At 38.7% G+C, this 19,961-nt stretch overlaps 1 protein-coding gene and 1 non-coding gene across 3 annotated transcripts in view; one reads left to right on the forward strand and one right to left on the reverse strand.

The window, feature by feature from the left end:
• ZYG11B (zyg-11 family member B, cell cycle regulator) overlaps positions 1–19,961 on the forward strand; it is a 71,610-nt gene that overhangs the window by 24,192 nt on the left and 27,457 nt on the right. For both annotated transcript variants that reach the window (XM_069477946.1, XM_069477947.1), the window contains exons 4-8: positions 3,041–3,181; positions 6,463–6,639; positions 11,659–11,723; positions 16,736–16,835; positions 17,064–17,114. In XM_069477946.1, coding sequence (XP_069334047.1) covers positions 3,041–3,181; positions 6,463–6,639; positions 11,659–11,723; positions 16,736–16,835; positions 17,064–17,114 — 534 coding nt within the window. The remainder of the gene's footprint in view (positions 1–3,040; positions 3,182–6,462; positions 6,640–11,658; positions 11,724–16,735; positions 16,836–17,063; positions 17,115–19,961) is intronic.
• On the reverse strand, positions 12,398–12,501 carry LOC138391073 (U6 spliceosomal RNA). The gene has a single exon (XR_011234712.1). It is a non-coding gene; the product is annotated as a U6 spliceosomal RNA (small nuclear RNA).

Below are 19,961 nucleotides of genomic sequence, written 5' to 3' on the forward strand. Positions count from 1 at the left end.
CCAGGCGTGGTGGCTCACGCCTGTAATCCTAGCACTCTAGGAGGCCGAGGTGGGTGGATCGTTTCAGCGCAGGAGTTCGAGACCAGCCTGAGCAAGAGCGAGACCCCATCTCTACTAAAAATAGAAAGAAATTATATGGACAGCTAAAAAAATATATATATAGAAAAAATTAGCCGGGCATGGTGGTGCATGCCTGTAGTCCCAGCTACTCGGGAGGCTGAGACAGGAGGATTGCTTGAGCTCAGGAGTTTGAGGTTGCTGTGAGCTAGGCTGACGCCACGGCACTCACTCTAGCCTGGGCAACAGAGTGAGACTCTGTCTCAAAAAAAAAAAAAAAAAAAAAAGAGTTTGAGACTAGCCTGAGCAAAAGTGAGACCCCATCTCTACCAGAAAGAGAAATAATTAGCCGGGTGTAGTGGCATGCGCCTGTAGTCCCAGCTACTTGGGAGGCTGAGGCAAGAGGATCATTGGAGCCCAGAAGTTGGGGATTGCACTGAGCTTTGATGATGCCACTGCACTCTACCCCAGGTGGCAGAGCAAGATTCTGTCCCCCCCCAAAAAAGAGAGAGCTGAAATTGCCACATATATCATCTTTTCTAGAATTGTCCAGTTTAGCAGAGTTGGTACAAGCGTTGTCTTAAATGATTATCTAAGAATTGTGATGGTTTAAATTAGGTTAGGTTGGTTTTAGATTGGCTTTTTGGCCTTGTGTGCCTCAGTTTTTTAGACCACACTAAAAGATGCAAGATATAGAGTCAGTGTCATTTCCTGGTATTACAGCCTGCCCTTGTTACCGGTGGACTATTTGATTCTAAAGCCTGTTTCCTTTCCATTGTACCTCACTGACTCTATCTTAGTTCTGTTGTTTTCCTCAGTTTCTAGTCCTACCACAGATGGTTTTCTTACCATAGAATTTCCAACTCTGTCATCACTAATTTCTCCACTCAAAGTTCTCTTCTGTCACCATTGGTTTCCTGAACCTTTCACTTTTCTACAACTAGAATTCTTATATTTGTTGGTCACCTCATTTCCAAACTTAGATTATCTACCAAGCTGTGGCTCTCAGCTCCTGAGAACATTGGAAATCTGTTAAACCCAGTGTTATTTGTCAGTCTTCATCTTATTTGACCTAAAGTGGTATTAACACAGTTGATCTTGCCCTCCTCCTTGAATTTTTTTTTTAATTTAGCTTCCAGGATATCACACTTGTTTTTTTTCCGACTTATCTTGCTTCTCAGTCTCAGTTTCCTTTTTTGGTTCTTCCTCATCTTCCAGGCCTCTAAATGTTAAAGCATTCTATACCTTAGTCCTTAAATCTATATGCCAATGGTTCCTAAATTTGTGTCTCTAACTTACACCTCTCCCTTGAACTCAGACTCCTGTATTGAACTGCAATAATGAACATGCAGTAAAGGTACATGAAAGTTTTTTTTAACCATTTCAAACAACATTTACTAAGTACTTTTTTAAGATGTCTGAGTTAGTATCCTTGCTCTTGAGGAATTCTAGTCTAGTGGAAAAGAGACACATAAATGTAAAAATAGATTTATTACAGTATGAGAGATATTATAATAGAAGTATGTATGGAGTGCTATAGGAAAATTTGTTCTTAGAGTATACATTTTAGTTTAAATCCACATAATAATTTTTTTTTAAGATGGGATCTCATTCTTGGCTCAGGCTGGTCTTGAACACCTGAGCTCAAGCTATCTTCCCACCTCGGCCTCCCAGAGTGCTAGGATTATAGGCATGAGCCATGACACCTGTCCTAAATCCATATAATAAGTATTTGTAAGGCTTAATTTAATGATTAAGGACAGTTTCTCTATTTTAAACTGTAGGCCAGTCCCTTTCTTTTCCTTATAATTTGTCTATTGAAGAATCTAGTTCTTTTGATTTGTAGAGTTACCTCAGTCTGGATTTTGTTTATTGTATACTAGCAGTGCATATTTCTTTGTATTTTCTGCAAATTGGTAGCTGGATTTGGAGGCTTAATTAGACTAATGTCTGATCCCTCTGCCAGGACCTTTATTTGTTGTGCTCTTTCATTAGGAGATACATAATGTCTAGTTGTTTCTTTTTCTGTGATGTTAGCAGTTATTGGCCCTCAGTACCTAGTTCTATTAATTTATTGGGGATTATTCCCCAATAATTCCCCAATTATGGTGATATTTTAATTATTTCATTTTCATTTATTAGTTGAATTACTTTTATAAAGAGCCACTTCCTGTTAGCTATATTTGGTTACCCAATGGTACACATGAACCATAGTTAAGTATATTAACCTATGTAAATGGAAAATCCCTAGATAGACTTAATTTTTAATAGTACCTCTTGGTGCTGAATGGCAGCTTGATAAATCTGGGGAAATTAATACTTACTGAGTACTTCTCCTGACCCATGCATAATGCTAACTACTGGGGTAAAGTAGTGAATGGATCAGTCTAATGGGGGATGATGATAATGGCTATGAAAGAGATGTTTTAGGGCAACCTGATTTAGATCATTGGGTCAAGGAAGGCCTCTTTAAAGAAGTGTTACTTAACTTGAATTAAGATGTGTAAGTAGAAATTAGTCAAGCGAAGAGAGAAAGGAAGTTTTCAATCAGAGAGGACATTACATATAACGGCCTTTTGCTGAGAAAGAGCTTAGCTTTTGAAAAATCAGGAAAAAAAGACCAGTGTAACTATAATACTGTGATCTAGGGGAAGAGGGTTACCTTAAGAGAAAGATGGAAGCCTAATAATATAGTAAGTCCTTATAAATAGTGTTAAAGATCTTGAGATTTATTTTAGGTGTAATATAGAGAATTTTACCCATAGGCTTATGCTAGGTTCTGAACCTATCTAATATATATCTCTTCAGGATGAATATACCTCTTTAGGATGACTATTCCAGATAGGTTGGAAAGTGATTATTTCCATTCATTTCAAGGCTTACGAAACTATCCTGCATGCCATCTATACAAGTGATATTTAGATAGAGAAAGTTAGAAGGTTGAAAATAATTCTAAAACCTAATCTTTTGGCTACATTCAAAGGTGTCTGGAGAAGCCAATGAAACTCAGATTGCAGAAGCATTGAAGCGGTACAGTGAACGGGCATTCTTTGTCCGGGAAGCTCTATTTCATCTTTTTAGTCTAACTCATGTGATGGAAAAAACAAAGCCAGAAATTTTAAAGGTAAGAATAAGAAACTGGACGTGAAATCTTTGAAATTGTCTATCTGGGTAGATGATGCTTTTGTGAAGAACAATGGTAAAAATTTGCATTTAGTTTTTTTTTCTTTTTTTTTTATTTCAGCATATTATGGGGGTACAAAAGTTTAGGTTACGTATATTGCCCTTGCCCCTGCCACCCCCGAATCAGAGCTTCAAGCACGTCCATCCCCTAGACAGTGCACATCGCACTCATTATGTATGTATATACCCATCCCCTCCCTGCCCACATCTGCCCGACACCCGATTAATGTTATTCCTAAATGTGCTCTTAGGTGATGATCAGTGAAACCAATTTGATGGTGAGTATATGTGGTGCTTATTTTTCCATTCTACTGCTTCACTTAGTAGAGTGGGTTCCAGCTCCATCCAGGAAAATACAAGAGGTGCTATATCACCATTATTTCTTATAGCTGAGTAGTACTCCATGGTATACATATACCACATTTTATTAATCCACTCATATATTGATGGGCACTTGGGTTGTTTCCACATCTTTGCAATTGTGAATTGTACTGCTATAAACATTCGAGTGCAAATGTCTTTATTATAGAATGTCTTTTGTTCTTTTGGGTAGATGCCCAATAATGGGATTGCTGGATCAAATGGTAGGTCAAATTGTATCTGTTTAAGGTATCTCCATATTGCTTTCCACAGAGGTTGCACTAGTTTGCAGTCCCACCAGCAGTGTATGAATGTTCCTGTCTCTCGGGATCCACACCAACATTTATTGTTTTGGGACTTTTTGATAAAGGCCATTCTCACTGGAGTTAATTGATATCTCATTGTGGTTTTGATTTGCATTTCTCTGATAATTAGAGATGTTGAGCATTTTTTCATATGCTTGTTGGCCATTCTTCTGTCTTCTTTTGAAAAGTTTCTATTCATGTCCTTTGCCCACTTTTTGATAGGGTTGTTTGATTTTTTCTTGTTGATTTTCCTGAGTTCTAAATAGATTCGAGTTATCAGTCCTTTCTCGGATGTGTAGCCTGCAAAAATTTTTTCCCGTTCTGTCGGTTGTCTGTTTGCTCTCGTGACTGTTTCTCTGGCTGTGCAGAAGCTTTTTAGTTTAATCAGGTCCCATTTATTTGTTTTTGTTGTTGCTGTGATTGCCTTTGGGGTCTTCCTCATGAATTCTTTGCCTAGGCCAATGTCTATAAGAGTTTTTCCCACATTTTCTTCTAGAATTCTAATAGTTTCGCACCTCAAGTTTAAGTCTGTTATCCACCACGATTTGATTTTTGTGAGAAGTGAAAGGTGTGGGTCCTGTTTCAGTCTTCTATATGTGGCTATCCAGTTTTCCCAGCACCATTTTTTGAATAAGGATTCTTTTCCCCAGTGTATGTTTTTGTCTGCTTTGTCAAAGATTAGATGGCTATATGAGGATGGTTTTATATCTGGATTCTCAGTTCTGTTCCACTGATCTGCATCCGTGTTCTTGTGCCAGTACCAAGCTGATTTAATAACCACCGCTTTCTATTATAGTTTAAAGTCTGGTAAATTAATACCTCCCATTTTGTTCTTATTACCTAAAATTGCTTTTGCTAAACGGGGTCTTCTCTGGTTCCATACAAAGCGTAAAATTATTTTTTCTATATCTGTGAAAAATGATGTTGGTAATTTAATAGGGATTACATTTGACTCTGTAGATCACTTTGGGTAGTATAAACTTTTTTTTTTTTTTTTTTTTGACAGAGTCTTACTCTGTTGCCCGGGTAGAGTGCCGTGGTGTCAGCCTACCTCACAGCAACCTCAAACTCCTGGGCTCATGCAATCCTCCTGCCTCAGCCTCCTGAGTAGCTGGGACTACAGGCATGCACCACCATGTCCAGCTAATTTTTTCTATATATTTTTAGTTGTCCAGCTAATTTTCTATTTTTAGTAGAGATGGGGTCTCGCTCTTGCTCAGGCTGGTCTCGAACTCCTGAGCTCAAACGATCCTCCCACCTCAGCCTTCCAGTGTGCTAGGATTACAGGCGTGAGGTACTGCACCCAGCCAACCTCCTAAATTTCTTAAATTTTGAGAATGGGGTATTTGGAGAGTAACCAGTAACATTTCAGTCCTTAGGATATTATCCCCAACAATTGTCACTCCATATATACCAGAGGATATTGGCATTTGGTATAGGCATTGTCTTTTTTTGGTTTTAGTTACTGTGAACCTGAACAACAAAGGACTAGATCTCTAGTCTTGATCTGAAATATTCATTCATTCATTCAGAATGATTCAGAGAAAAAATAAAGAATACAGGCAGTTCTCACATGGAGTTTTGCTGCAAAGGGAAGCAAAAAAAAAGGTGTTAATTGTCTGAGAAAGTGGGATCAAAAGAGGGCTTTTTGTTTTGTTTTTTAAGATAGGAAAAATAATAGCTTGTTTGTATGCTGATATGAATGATACAGTACAGAACAAAAAATTGATGTAGAAGAGTGGTGAATAGCTGAAGTGATGTCCTTGGGTAGACAAGAAGGGAACAATCTCACTTATAAATAAAGGAATTAACTTTAGAAAGGAGTCCAAAAAGATCATTTATAGTAAAAGGCAGGAAAGTGGCATATGTATGTGTACGTGCTGGTAAGGGGGATACATGTGGTAGTGAGAATCTGAAGTTCTTTTCTGATTGCTTCAGTTTTCTGAGTGTAGTTGGAAGCAAGATCTTCAGCTGATAGTGAGGGATGGGGAGGATTTCTTGGGGATTTGAAGAGAGAGAACAAGGTAAGAAATAGTTTTCTTTCTCAAGTCAGTAGCAGGTGTGAAAAATAGGATGAAAAAAATTTAAAAAGAGACTAAAAAAAGAGATAAAAAAAGAAATAGTTTTCTAGGACAGGGGTAAGTGAATGCATTTTATTGCACTCTAACTTCAGCAGAGTTCTCAAGTAACTGAAGGTTGGGCTGTAAAAGTGAGTCTGCCCCCTGGTTTACTCTATCCAAGCCAATGAGAATTTTTTCACTGCCTTCCGTATAACAGGCACTGTAGTAGGTCTTGGAAATACAAAGACAAGTAACTTGTATAGAAAGGATCTGTCAGTTTTACAGAAAATTCTAGATACAAACAACTGGATACCTGCCTCAGCTAGGTAGGCTGGAACTATTTGTGAGTAACTGCTATGTCCTAGGCTCTTTGCACATGAGGATGAAAAGGAAACTTAAGACATCTTTGAAATTATTATAGATCAACAAAGTAATGTTGCTCTGTGAAGAAAGCTTGTATTTATAAGGTGAATTAAGAGGACTAATTTTTTTTCCAGCTTGTGGTCACTGGGATGAGAAACCACCCTATGAATTTGCCAGTGCAACTGGCTGCAAGCGCCTGTGTATTTAATTTAACCAAGCAGGACCTTGCTGCAGGAATGCCTGTCCGACTCCTGGCTGATGTGACCCATTTGCTGCTCAAAGCCATGGAACATTTCCCCAATCACCAGCAGGTAAGAATATATGAATTCCCATTCAAATAGTCCTTTTAGTGTCTCTTTCTCCTCATCTCCTACTTCCATATAGTTCAGTTTAATAAACCAAGGACGGAAGTTCAAATACCTTTGGAGGCTGTATAGTAATCTTTTTTTTTTTAGGAGAGGGTCTCACTCTGTTGCTTGGGCTAGAGTGTAGAGTGCAATGGTACGATCATAGCTCACTGCAACCTCAAACTCCTGGGCTCAAGTGGTCCTCATTCTCCCGAAGAGCTGGGAGTATAGGCATGCACCACCATTCCCAGCTCATTTTTTAATTTTTTATAAAGACAGGGTCTTGCTATGTTGCTTAGGCTGGCCTCAAACTCCTGACTGCAAGTGATCCTCCTGCCCCAGCCTCCTAAAGTGCTAGGATTACAGGCATGAGCTACCATGCCATTTATAGTAATAAATGTGTGAAATTACTGAGTATGGAACAACAGAGAAGTGGACAATTAGAGAGTACATTTCCTGCCTAAAAGCATTTAAATCCATGTTGGGGAAAATAGTGCAAGCTATACAAAACTCATCTTCCATGTAGATCTTGCATTTGTGATAATTTCAGCAAATAGACACACATAGGATCTGTTCTGGACTAGGCACTATAAAATGTTGGGATACAGAAATAAATAAGATGAATATGACATGTATTTTCTATCTCTAGCTATATGATAGACCACATAACCTGTCTTATCCTCAGGATGAGTACCAAAAATGCTGCATGAATTATTTTTTTAGGTCATTTGAAATTGAACAGTGAATTGGCAAGGTAGTGAAAATACTCAGAGACCCACAACCAAGTAAAAATGGCACCCCAGACTGGTGATGAGATCATTAAAACCAGCTTCCCTCATTTAGGCCAATTGCCAAAGAGATGAAATTAGGCTTTAGTTTTAATGGCCCCTGGAAGCCAGTCAGGCAGAAGACATACCCCTAGCATAAAGCTATGATTCCCCTTCCCCAAAAGGATGCATCCTTAATAAGAGGGAGTTATAAATAAACCTGACTCTGTTAGAGAAACAAGAGAATAAGCCCCCAAAAATTAGAAGGAAGGAAATAATAAAGATAAAAGTAAAAATTAATGAAACAAAAAACAAATACACCATTGGATTAGAGGATCAACAATACCAAGAATTGGTTCTTTAAACATATTTAATAATGTTGAAAAATGATTCGCAAAATTGATGAAGGAAAATGAGAGAAGATGCAAATAAACAGAGTAGAAAATGGTGGCTGGGGAAATGGGAAGTCATTACATTGAGTATAGAGTTCCATTTCTGGGGTGATGAATATGCTTGGGGTGATGAAATTGTGGTAATGGTTGCACTACTCTGTGAATATACTAAAAACTGTCAAATTGTACACTTTAAATAGGTGAATTGTATGATATGTGAATTATATCTCAATAAAGCTGTTAAATATTTTTAAAAGGAATATTTGGCCAGGAGTGGTAGCTCACACTCATAATCCCAGCGCTTCGGGAGGCTGAGGCAGAAGGATCACTTGGGGCCAGCAGTTCGAGACCAGCCTAGACAATATAGTAAGACCCCATCTCTACAAAAAAGAAAAAGGAGAAAAAAAAAAAAAACAATTAGCTGGCACCTGTAGTCCTAGGTACTCAGGAGGCTAAGCCAGGAGGATCGCATGATCCTAGGCGTTTGAGGTTGCAGTGAGCTATGATCATGCCACTGCACTGCACTCCAGCCTGGGCAACAGAGCAAGACTCTCAAAAAAAAAAAAAAAAAAGAATGTTTACAAAGCATTATATATGATGATAATGACAATAAATTAGCATCAGCCTGTGTCTGTATTTAGTCATAACAACAGAATACTTTTTTTTTTTTTTTTTTTTTTGAGACAGAGTCTCACTCTGTTGCCCAGGCTAGAGTGAGTGCCGTGGCGTCAGCCTAGCTCACAGCAACCTCAAACTCCTGAGCTCAAGCGATCCTCCTGTCTCAGCCTCCCGAGTAGCTGGGACTACAGGCATGCACCACCATGCCCGGCTAATTTTTTCTATATATATTTTTAGCTGTCCATATAATTTCTTTCTATTTTTAGTAGAGATGGGGTCTCGCTCTTGCTCAGGCTGGTCTCGAACTCCTGAGCTCAAACGATCCGCCCACCTTGGCCTCCCAGAGTGCTAGGATTACAGGCGTGAGCCACCGCGCCCGGCCACAACAACAGAATACTTAAAAACAGTGAATGATGAATGAATTATAACTCTAGACTACAACCTAGATCAATCTCAATTACAAGTTGGATATAAAAGAATTGCAGAAGAGTACATACATATGATTCCAGTTACAGTTCAAAAACTTACAAAACTATATGGTATATTATTTAGGGATATAAATATGTGTTTAAAGAAAAGCAAGGGATTGTTAAACACAGAATTCAGCCTAGTGGTTCCTCTCAGGGGAAATGAGAGGGAATAGAATTGGGCAAACAATTTGCTAATGGTACCATTGGTGATAGATTCTTTTTCTTAAACTGAGTGGTAGGTACACAGATACTCATTGTATTGTTATTCCTTATATCCTTGCTATGTAAAGTGTGTTTTGTTAACCAGCTGTGTTGGCATCCCCTGCAGGCTTGTAAGTAATGCAGGATCTCAAGATCCCAGACCTACTGAATCATTTTATAAAGATCCCCAGTGATTTGTATACACATTAAAGTTTGAGAAGAACTGCTTTATGGTTACATATATTTTATAAATATTCTTCTGTGTTTATTATTTAATAAAAACATTTTAAAACAATTTTTTATAGCCCTTGGGAACTCACTGATTGGTTGGAAAGTTGGATATATTGTAAGCTATTATGTAAATCTCTTCAGCTATTTGAAGTACTTGCCACAGAAACTTGAGAATGGTTAATTCTACCAGCTCGATTAGTGTATGGACAAAGGTGCCAGGCAAGATTTTAAAGGGGAAGGGACATTTGAGTTACATCTTGAAAAATAGATAGGATTTCACATGGGAGAAAAGCAGAGAAAAGCAGAAAAGCAGTGGACCTATGTGGAATGCACAGGGCATTCCAGGAAGGGCAAGTTGCTTGTGACTGGTGTGTAGGATGGGCAGAGTAGGAGGAGGCCAGTGATATCCAGATTAGGGCCAGATTTGGTGAACACCAGCATAGAAAATTCTTGACTACTTGCATATTTCAGGCTGCAGCCCCCAAAATCAAAACTCCAGTTGGACAGAACTTGAATACTACAGCAAATGTCTTCATCTTTTCCATAGTTGCCTTTGGTGCTTTTCAGATGCTGTAAGCCACAGATCCAGTGGAACTTACCTTGTGTTACCAGTTTAGTTATTAGCTCAGTTAAGTTTAGCATCTTCTTGTTGAGTTCAGACTATGTGTACCTGTGCTAAATTCTACAACTTCAGATGCAGGAACACATAATATAGCACAGCATGACAAGTACTAAAAGAGAATTAAGTACTATTGGGAGCCCAGAAGGGGCATGTAGGACAATTTGAAAATTAGGACAGCTTCCTCAAAGAGGTAATATCTGCCCTGAGCTGGATTGTGAAGGAAAATTAGGAGTTTCCCAGATAAAGGAGGTGGAGGAGGAATGAGATTTCCATGCAGAGATGATTGGAATATTATTATTGCCTCTCTTATTTCCATGGATCCTGAGCCTATTGTGTTTATTTGGGGAGAAAAAGTGAGGGGAAGGTGGTGAAGGGGGAAAGGTATCCCCCTAATCACTCATCTGCCAGATAACTTATTTACATTTTGTGGGGAGGTAAATGGATCCTCAAGCAGAGTCCAGCCTATCACCTTGACCACCTGTGGTGAATATAAAAATTCCTGAGAAACCCTCTTAATTAATTACACTTGTACCTGACTTGTTCACTGTCATTCACCTGGGATTTACTACTATTTGTCTTTTCTCTGCCATTTCTTCTATTATATAATCTCTCTACATCTTCCATGAAGCAAAGCAAATGTTTGTTTTATACCTGTTTTTCTATTTTTATTTATTTATTTTTAGAGACGGGGTCTTGCTCTGTCACTCAGGCTGGAGTGCAGTGGTATGATCATAGCTCACTGCAGCCTCAAACTCCTAGGCTCAAGCAATCCTCTTGCCTCACCCTCCCAAGTAGCTAGGTGGTAACTACAGGTGCATGCTACCATGCTCTGTTTTTCTATTTCTTGACTAGCTTTACATATCCCGTTAATCTGACTTTTGCCTTCCCTGATTGAACTCCTGTATAGTAAGTCATCTTTAGATAAGAAATCTTCCAATTGCACACAGAAACCTTTAAAAATATTAAAAAGCCATTTTTTCCAAATTCAAAAAATTAGTAGTATACAACATAACATTTTTTTTACACCCACACCTTAAAAGTTCTTATTTCACTTCGTAGGAATAACCTGAATCACCTTTCTGTGGTGTACCTTGACTTGGGTACCTTGACACCACCCTTCTATGGTGGACCTTGGTGGTGTACCTTGACTCATTGGTGAATTGTTCATATTTTCATTTACTCTTGTTTAATTGTACTGGTCTAAACTTTATTTGAAAGATAGAGCCAAGTCTATTAGTCACTCTCTACTTAGAGACTAATATGTAGAACACTAGCCCCATGTACTCTAAGGTTAGGGTCAGACTATCTTCAAAGCAGGCTGGCTTAGATTCTTTGAAGCTATGTCACCAGGCAAAATGTTCAGCCATTGTTTTTGCCATCCTCTCAATCTTAAAAAAACAGAAAAGACAAGATTACTTCATAAGCCATCAGAAAGGAGAGAGATTAGCTGGAATTATCCTATTTATTCTATTTTGCATCCAATGGAAAAGACAAAAGTGCAAATAAACTTACATGAGTCTGGTGGAAATCAATCTTTCAATAGTAGGTGGGCAGAATAAAGGTTGTAAGAACTAACTGGTGTTTCTTCAGTCTTTTTCCTATTTTTTATAGAAACTGCCTCTGGATAAAAGATACCAAGTGATATTTTATTTGTGATTTTTTTTCTCCCTTTGATTCTTTAGTTACAGAAGAATTGCCTCCTTTCACTTTGCAGTGACCGGATCCTCCAAGATGTTCCGTTTAACAGGCAAGTGATAGCCCTAGAACTTAAAATGGGGCAAAACAGAATTTTAGAAATCTGTCTTGGGTCATTTCTTACTATTTATTTTTAGGATATCCCTGGTGTAAGATTAATTGAGTAGGTGGAATTGTGGGTTGCTTTATAGAATGCTGCATCTACTTTCTCTAATTCAGTACTTTGATATTCATGGTAGCAATTGGCCCCTGTTTTAATAATCCTTTGCTTAAGAATTTATATTGGTTATAATTTTTAGAATATCCATATGACATTGTGGGCTATGAGCATTATTATCCCCATTCAAAGAAACTGAGGTATATATTCATTATCTTGCCTGTGGTTTTGTGACTAATAACTGCAATGTTAGAAAGACTAGGCTCTTCTGTTTCTAGGTCCAGTGTTCTTTTCTCTGTAACATACCTCTTATTATTATGATTATTCAATATTGAATTATGGAAGAAACTTTTTGAGCAGAGGTTAAGGGAGGGTTCCATTAAGTATAAAGGAGTCCCTTGTTTTCTAAGATGTAATTTAGGAGCTAAAAAGGTGATTTTCTTCATTTTACTATTTTAAAGTATAATTTTTAAATAATGGCATTTTGAAAAGGAAATTTATACTTCATAATTGAATGAAAAGTCTGTTTCTCAGGCAGCAATTTTACTGTGATTTACTTTTTCCTTTTTTAAAATATGAGATGCTTTATGAATTTACGTGTCATCCCTGCACAGGGAACATGCTAATCTCTGTATCGTTTCAATTTTAGTATATGTGCTGCCAAAAGGAGCACTGTGATTTACTTTTACTTGGATAACAGAGTATACTGTTACCTGGCATAGCTAAAGAATGAGATATTCTGTTTTTCATTTGAAATAAATTATTTGTTTTTTTTTGTTTGTTTTTTTTTTTTTTTTTTTTTTTTGAGACAGAGTCTCACTCTGTTGCCCGGGCTAGAGTGAGTGCCGTGGCGTCAGCCTAGCTCACAGCAACCTCAAACTCCTGGGCTCAAGCGATCCTCCTGTCTCAGCCTCCCAAGTAGCTGGGACTACAGGCATGCACCACCATGCCCGGCTAATTTTTTCTATATATATTTTTAGCTGTCCATATAATTCTTTCTATTTTTAGTAGAGATGGGGTCTCGCTCTTGCTCAGGCTGGTCTCGAACTCCTGAGCTCAAACGATCCGCCCACCTCGGCCTCCCAGAGAGCTAGGATTACAGGCGTGAGCCACCGCGCCCGGCCTGAAATAAATTATTTGGATAAAAATATAACTACATGTATCTCATGTAGACTGCTAATTTTATTTTGTAAATATTGAGCCTGTGCAATGCGGTCAAAGGTAGGAAAGACAGTCATTCTCCTGAAAGCTGTAATCTAGGCCAGGGTTGGCAAATATTTTCTTAAAGGGCTGGATTGTAAATATTTTAGGGTCAAAGGGTCTCTGTCACAACTACTTATCTCTGCCATTGTACGTCAAAAGCACTCATAGACAATATATAAGCAAATGGGTGTGTCTGTGTTCCAGTAAAACTTTACAAAACAGATAGCCAGGTTCACAGTCTATAGTTTGCCTACCTCTGATCTGGCCAATGCACTCTGATAGAATTGACCTTCTTTGTGGTCAGAGGCTGTGCTTGGTTCATGTCTTTGTCTCTGGTGCTTGAGTGGATGGTTAGTGGATGGATAGATGAATGACTGAATGAGTATAACATGAAACAGAATTTTTCATAGAAGAGGTGTTGATGGAATGCATTGTGCTCCCACACAAGGAGGGAAAGATTCCATCTGATTGATGATCATTGAAAACTTCTTGTTAGCGATGGCACTTGAGACAATAGAGATAAAAACTAATAAGTATGAAGCATTTAATATTGCCAGTAACTATGCTAAAGTGTTTTGTATATGTTTATTCAGTCCTCACAACAATCCTGTGAAATTGTTACTCTTGTAATCTTCATTTTACAAGTGAGGAAATAGAAGCACAGAAAGGTTTAGTAACTTGCTCAAGGTAGTAAGATAATATATAGCAAAGTCTAGCCTTAAATCAGACTGATTCTAGAGTCTGCACGTTTTATGTCCCTGCTATAGTGCTTTGAAGATAAAAGTTGGTTGAGTTGTTTTGTGTTGTGGGAACTGCATGAATACAGGCACAGAGGAAGTTAATAATATTATAATTCTAATAAAAATAATCAAGTGCTTGTTATGTGCCAAATCATGTGCTGAGTCTTAGGCTTATATGTAATATCATTTAATCCTCATAACAAGCCTATAGAATAGGTTTCATTAATAGGTTATTATTGTTATAATAGGTTATTTTTGTACAGGTAGGAATATTGAAGTTAAGAGAGATTAAGGAACTTGCCTGTGGTCCCAAAGTCAGTAAATTGTGGAACTGATATTTAAATGCACACTTACTCTAAAGTGTGTGATGTTCTTAATGACTTGACTGCATTGCTTCACATGATAAAATAATTTGCTTTATTATTATCATTAAGTAGAACTAGAATTCAAACCCAGGAATCTGTACTCCTCACCACTAGGCTTTTTTTTTTTTTTTTGAGACAGAGTCTTGCTCTGTCACCCTGGTAGAGTGCAGTGGTGTCATCATAGCTCACCGCAGTCTCGAACTCCTGGGCTCAAGTGATTCTCCTGCCTCGCTGGGACTACAGGCGTGCACCACAACGACTAATTTTTCTATTTTTAGTAGAGACAGGGTCTCGCTCTGGCTCAGGCAAGTCTCAAAATCGTGAGTTCAAGCAATCCTCCTGCCTCGGCCTCCCAAAGTGTTAGGATTATATGCTTGAGCCACTGTGCCCAGCCACCACTAGGCTATGTTACCTCATACTTGTGGGCAAGTGTGGGGACTAATGAGCATTCCACTTGGCAGTAAGCATAGGATAGATGGGAAAAAGATTTGAAATCATGGCCCCATACTGGAGTCCCAGGATGCTGTGAGTACAAGAGTGACATCATACCTCTGTCCTCTGACAGTTTTATTTATTTCTAATGTGCAGGCACAAATTGAAGGGAAAGCAATGGAGACAGAGAAACTAGTTAGGAATTTACTATAGAAGAACATCAATAATGGGCCTGATCCAGAGATAGCCTTGGGAATAAAAAGAAGGTAACAATAAATTTGAGGGAAGTTGCTGAGTAGTAATATACCTCAATATAATCAGTCAACATGTATTAAACACTATTTATGTGTCAATCAACTGTATTGAGTACTTGGCATAAAGGATTAAATAGGACATGCTCCCCTCCCTCAAGGAGCTCACAGGCCAGTGGGGGATTCAGGTGAGTCTATAGTAATGATCACAGATCTGTGACAGAGTTAGAAAGAAAGCACTAAGGAGATGAGAAGGCAGTGATGAACTCAACAAGAAAACCTTCTCAAGGGAAGTTATATTTGAGCTGAGTCCTGAAGGATGAGACTATAGGTAAGGTAATCATATATTCTTTGATGACATCTTGCTTTTTCTCCTTATCTCATATCTTACCTTCAGTCCTTTGGCAAATCCAGCTCTGTCTTCATAATATATCCAGAATTCAATTATTTCTTTTCACTTCCATTTCTACCTCTTGGGCTAGACTAAAAGTGATTTCTCTCCTGAATTATTGCAGTAGCCTCTGAACTGCTCTCCTGCTTCTGTCCTTGTCCTCCTGAAGTTTATTCTAAACAGAGGTGATAAGATGTCAGTTCACATCATATCCCTGCTCAGAAGCCTTCCATGTCTTTCCGTCTTGTTCAGAGTAAAAGCTGATCCTTTACTAAGACTCTGTATGATCTGGTTCCCCTATTACCTTTATCTCTCAGAACTCTTCCCCTACTTCTCTATGCTCTGGCCTCACTGGCCTCCACGCTATTTCTTGAAACCTCCAGGCACACCCCGACTTTAGTGCTGTTGTATTTCCTATTCCCTCAGCTTGGAATGCTTTTCCCCTAGACATCCACATGGGTAGCTCTCTTCTTCAAAAGTTTCAGTCAGTTAGCTGGTATGGTGATGCATGCCTGTAGTCCTACCTACTCAGGAGGCTGAGAAAGGAGGATCACTTGAGCCCAGGAGTTTGAGGATGCAGTGAGCTATGATGATGCCACTGCCCTCATGCCCAGGCAACAGAGCAAGACTCTGGACCAGCCTGAGCAAGAGCGAGACCCCGTCTCTACTAAAAATAGAAAAAAATTATATGGACAACTAAAAATATATATATAGAAAAATTAGCCGGGCATAGTGGCGCATGCCTGTAGTCCCAGCTACTCGGGAGGCTGAGGCAGGAGGATCACTTGAGCCCAGGAGTTTGAGGTTGCTGTGAGCTAGGCTGACGCCACGGCACTCAGTCTAGCCTGGGCAACAAAGTGAGACGCTGTCTAAAAAAAAAAAAGGCTTCAATGAGGCCTTCCCTAGCTGCCCTACATAAAATTTCATTTAATGTCTTCTGTTTTCCTGCTTTATTTCTTTGCTCTATAGCATACGTCAGTACTTAACCTTACTATATATTTTACTTATTAATCTAACTTATTTTTTGTCTTTCTTATTAGAATGTAAGCTCTATGAGAAAGGGACATTTTTCTGGGGGTTTTTTTTTGTTTGTTTTTTGTTTTCAATACTCTATCTCCAACACTAAGAACAATATCTGGCTCAAAGCAGGAGTTTAATAAATGTTTGTAAATGAATGTTCTCATTGTGCTAGGTGCCATGAGGAACCCAGAAAACACTTAAATTATAACTACAGCATAGAAATATATAATAGAAATATAAAAATATGTTCTAATTCTAGAAGATGAAATGCCAGATATTTTAAATCATATTTTCCGAACTCTTCTGTCTTAAAAAAATATTATCAGCATTTATAATATGGCATCATCTCTAAAGCACTAAGTGTACTTGTTATTCTCTACGAGTTAAGAGGAATTTTCCCTTTCCTTCTCACCTATTTAAATTATAGCATCAGTTCCCAGCTGGAGCTCTGAAACTGTACCTAGGACTCCAGGATTTGTTGATGAAACCTTTTGTGTGTTTTCAGATTTGAAGCAGCCAAGCTTGTCATGCAGTGGCTCTGCAACCATGAGGATCAAAACATGCAAAGGATGGCAGTTGCTATCATTTCCATCCTGGCTGCCAAGGTACCTTAATTCTTGCTGAATAATTTTCTATAGGCAGCTGTTTCTCATTACATTCCCCAAAATATGTGCGCCAGAAAAATTAGTAAACCTCTCTGCTAGCCTGCTTATTCAAGCTGCATTCAATATTGCAGAATTCTAGTCTGACCTTTAGAATCTGTTACAGTGAATGATACTGAACTCACACTGGTGAGTTCTTGGACATTTACTTTGTTTTATGTTTACTTGCAGCTTTCTACAGAACAAACTGCACAACTTGGTGCTGAGCTCTTCATCGTCAGGGTAAGTCTATTTTGTCCTGTATATGGGGCAGTAGATAGTATTCATTTTTGTTGTTTTCAGGCAGTGTTGTGTATCTTCTGATGTTTATTTATTTATTTGTTATTTATTTATTTGAGACAGAGTCTTACTCCACTACCCTGAGTAGAGTGCCATGGCGTCAGCCTAGCTCACAGCAACCTCAAACTTCTGGGCTCAAGCAATCCTCCTGCCTCAGCCTTCCAGGTAGCTGGGACTACAGTTGCACACCACAACGCCTGGCTAATTTTTCTATTTTTAGTAGAGACAGGGTCTTGCTCTTGTTCAGGTTGGTCTTGAACTCCTGAGCTCAAGCAGTTCTCCCGCCTCCGCCTCCCAGGGTGCTAGGATTACAGGTGTGAGCCACAGCGCTTGGACTATACTATTTTTTAGAAATTCTTTTTGTTACTTCTAAATGGGTGTATTCATTTCTTCATTGAGGCAGATTTACTCCTCAATAGAAATAGAGCCCTGAACTTGTGATTGGATGACCTAGGATCTAACTTTTGTAAACTCATTTTGTGAATTTAGGCAAATTACTTGAACCATTGGGACTTACATAAGCATTAAGATCCCATCTAAGGCCGGGCGCGGTGGCTCACACCTGTAATCCTAGCACTCTGGGAGGCCGAGGTGGGCGGATCGTTTGAGCTCAGGAGTTCGAGACCAGCCTGAGCAAGAGCGAGACCCCATCTCTACTAAAAATAGAAAGAAATTATATGGACAGCTAAAAATATATATAGAAAAAAATTAGCCGGGCATGGTGGTGCATGCCTGTAGTCCCAGCTACTCGGGAGGCTGAGACAGGAGGATTGCTTGAGCCCAGGAGTTTGAGGTTGTTGTGAGCTAGGCTGACGCCACGGCACTCACTCTAGCCTGGGCAACAGAGTGAGACTCTGTCTCAAAAAAAAAAAAAAAAAAGACCCCGTCTAGTTCTAAAATTCTGTGATATTGTTATTTATGTAGAAAATGTAGACTCTTACAGGCATAAGATTGTGCTATGTGCTTTGGAGAAGCAGATAATTTAAATAGTTGATATATGATTTTGCTTACTTATAATGAGTTGAGGAAATGACAGTAATAAACAGTGAAAAGTTTAAAAAGCTTTAAAGAGAGCAGATATAAACAATAGATATATAAGCAATGTCTTAGGGAGGACTCGAGGCAAAACTTCTGTTTTAAGAGCTTCTGGTTAAAATCCTGTAATTTACTCAGGCCTGTAATCCTAACACTTTGGGAGGCCAAGTTGGGAGAATTGCTTGAGGCCAGGAGTTCAAGATCAGCCTGAGCAAGAGCAAAAACCTTGTCTCTACAAAAAAATAGAAAAATTAGCCAGGCATGGTGGCACTCGCTTATAGTCCCAGCTACTAGGAAGGCTAAAGAAGGAGGATGGCTTGAGCCCAGGAATTTGAGTTTGCAGTGAGCTATGATGACGCCACTGTACTCTAGCCTGGGCGACAGAGCAGGACTCTGTCTAAAAAAAAAAAAAAAAAATCCTGTCATGAGGTGTTTGAACAGTAATAGTACATGGAAAAGTCAAATAAGAGGTTCCTTTTTTTGATGATGTCTTATAAATTACGTATGCAATGAGAAAGTAAGTCATTCATTTGATAAATATGTATAGAGTCGTCAAGTACCTGCCACCTTACTAGATGTTAGGGTTTCACACTGAATTGTGTCTGTAATTTCTTCCCATAAACTTACAGTATAGTAGAGAAAATAGCTTTGTAGATGTAGTTACAATACAATCTAAAAAGTATAAACTGGGCACAGTGGTGCATGGACACTTGTATTCCCAGTGACTCAGGAGGCTGAGTTTGGAGGATCACTTGAGACCTGGAGTTTGAGGCTAGCCTGGGTAACCTATCGAGACCCTGTCTCTAAAATAATAAGAAAAATTAGGCAGGTGTGGTAGCATGTGCCTGTAGTCCCAGCTACTTGGGAGGCTGAGGCAGGAGGATCGCTTGAGCTCAGAAGTTCGCAAGGCTGCAGTGAGCTATGATCATGCCACTGCACTCCAGCCTGTGTGACAGCACAAGACTTTGTCTCTAAAAAGAATTAAAATAAATTAATAAGATAATAAAAAGTGTATTAATAGAGATATGAATGAAAAAAATAATGCTATAAAGAGAGGGAAGGCTCTTGTAGGATGATGGAAAGAGAAGGAATTCTGGAGTTGACATATCTGGCTGAGTTTATTCCCAATTCTCTTTTGAACTAACTGTGGTATTTTCAGCAAGTCACAATTTTCTTAGGGGTGATAAAAATACTTCATATAGTTATTATGAAGATTAAGTGAGAAGAAAAAAGATTAATTATAGGAATATATTGGTAAGTGCCTAACAAAATACAATATATATTAGAAAAGTAGAAAAGGATTCTTTTTTTTTTTTTTTTTTTTTTAAGACAGAGTCTCACTCTGTTGCCTGGGCTAGAGTGCGATGGCGTCACCTAGCTCACAGCAACCTCAAACTCCTGGGCTCAAGCAATCCTCCAGCCTCAGCCTCCCGAGTAGCTGGGACTACAGGCATGTGCCACCATGCCCGGCTAATTTTTCTATATATATTTTTAGCTGTCCATATAATTTCTTTCTATTTTTAGTAGAGATGGGGTCTCACTCTTGCTCAGGCTGGTCTCGAACTCCTGAGCTCAAACGATCTGCCTGCCTCGGTCTCCCAGAGTGCTAGGATTACAGGTGTGAGCCACCACGCCTGGTGAAAAGTATTCTTATTTTATTTACTTTTAGTAGTTGCAGAGATGACATTTTAGTTTGAAAAATGGCATTTTATTGCTATATATGTGTCTCAGTAATTTTGGCTGGAGTTATATTCA

The sequence above is a fragment of the Eulemur rufifrons genome, chromosome 8, assembly GCF_041146395.1.
Source record: "Eulemur rufifrons isolate Redbay chromosome 8, OSU_ERuf_1, whole genome shotgun sequence".
In the NCBI taxonomy this organism is placed as follows: domain Eukaryota; kingdom Metazoa; phylum Chordata; class Mammalia; order Primates; family Lemuridae; genus Eulemur; species Eulemur rufifrons.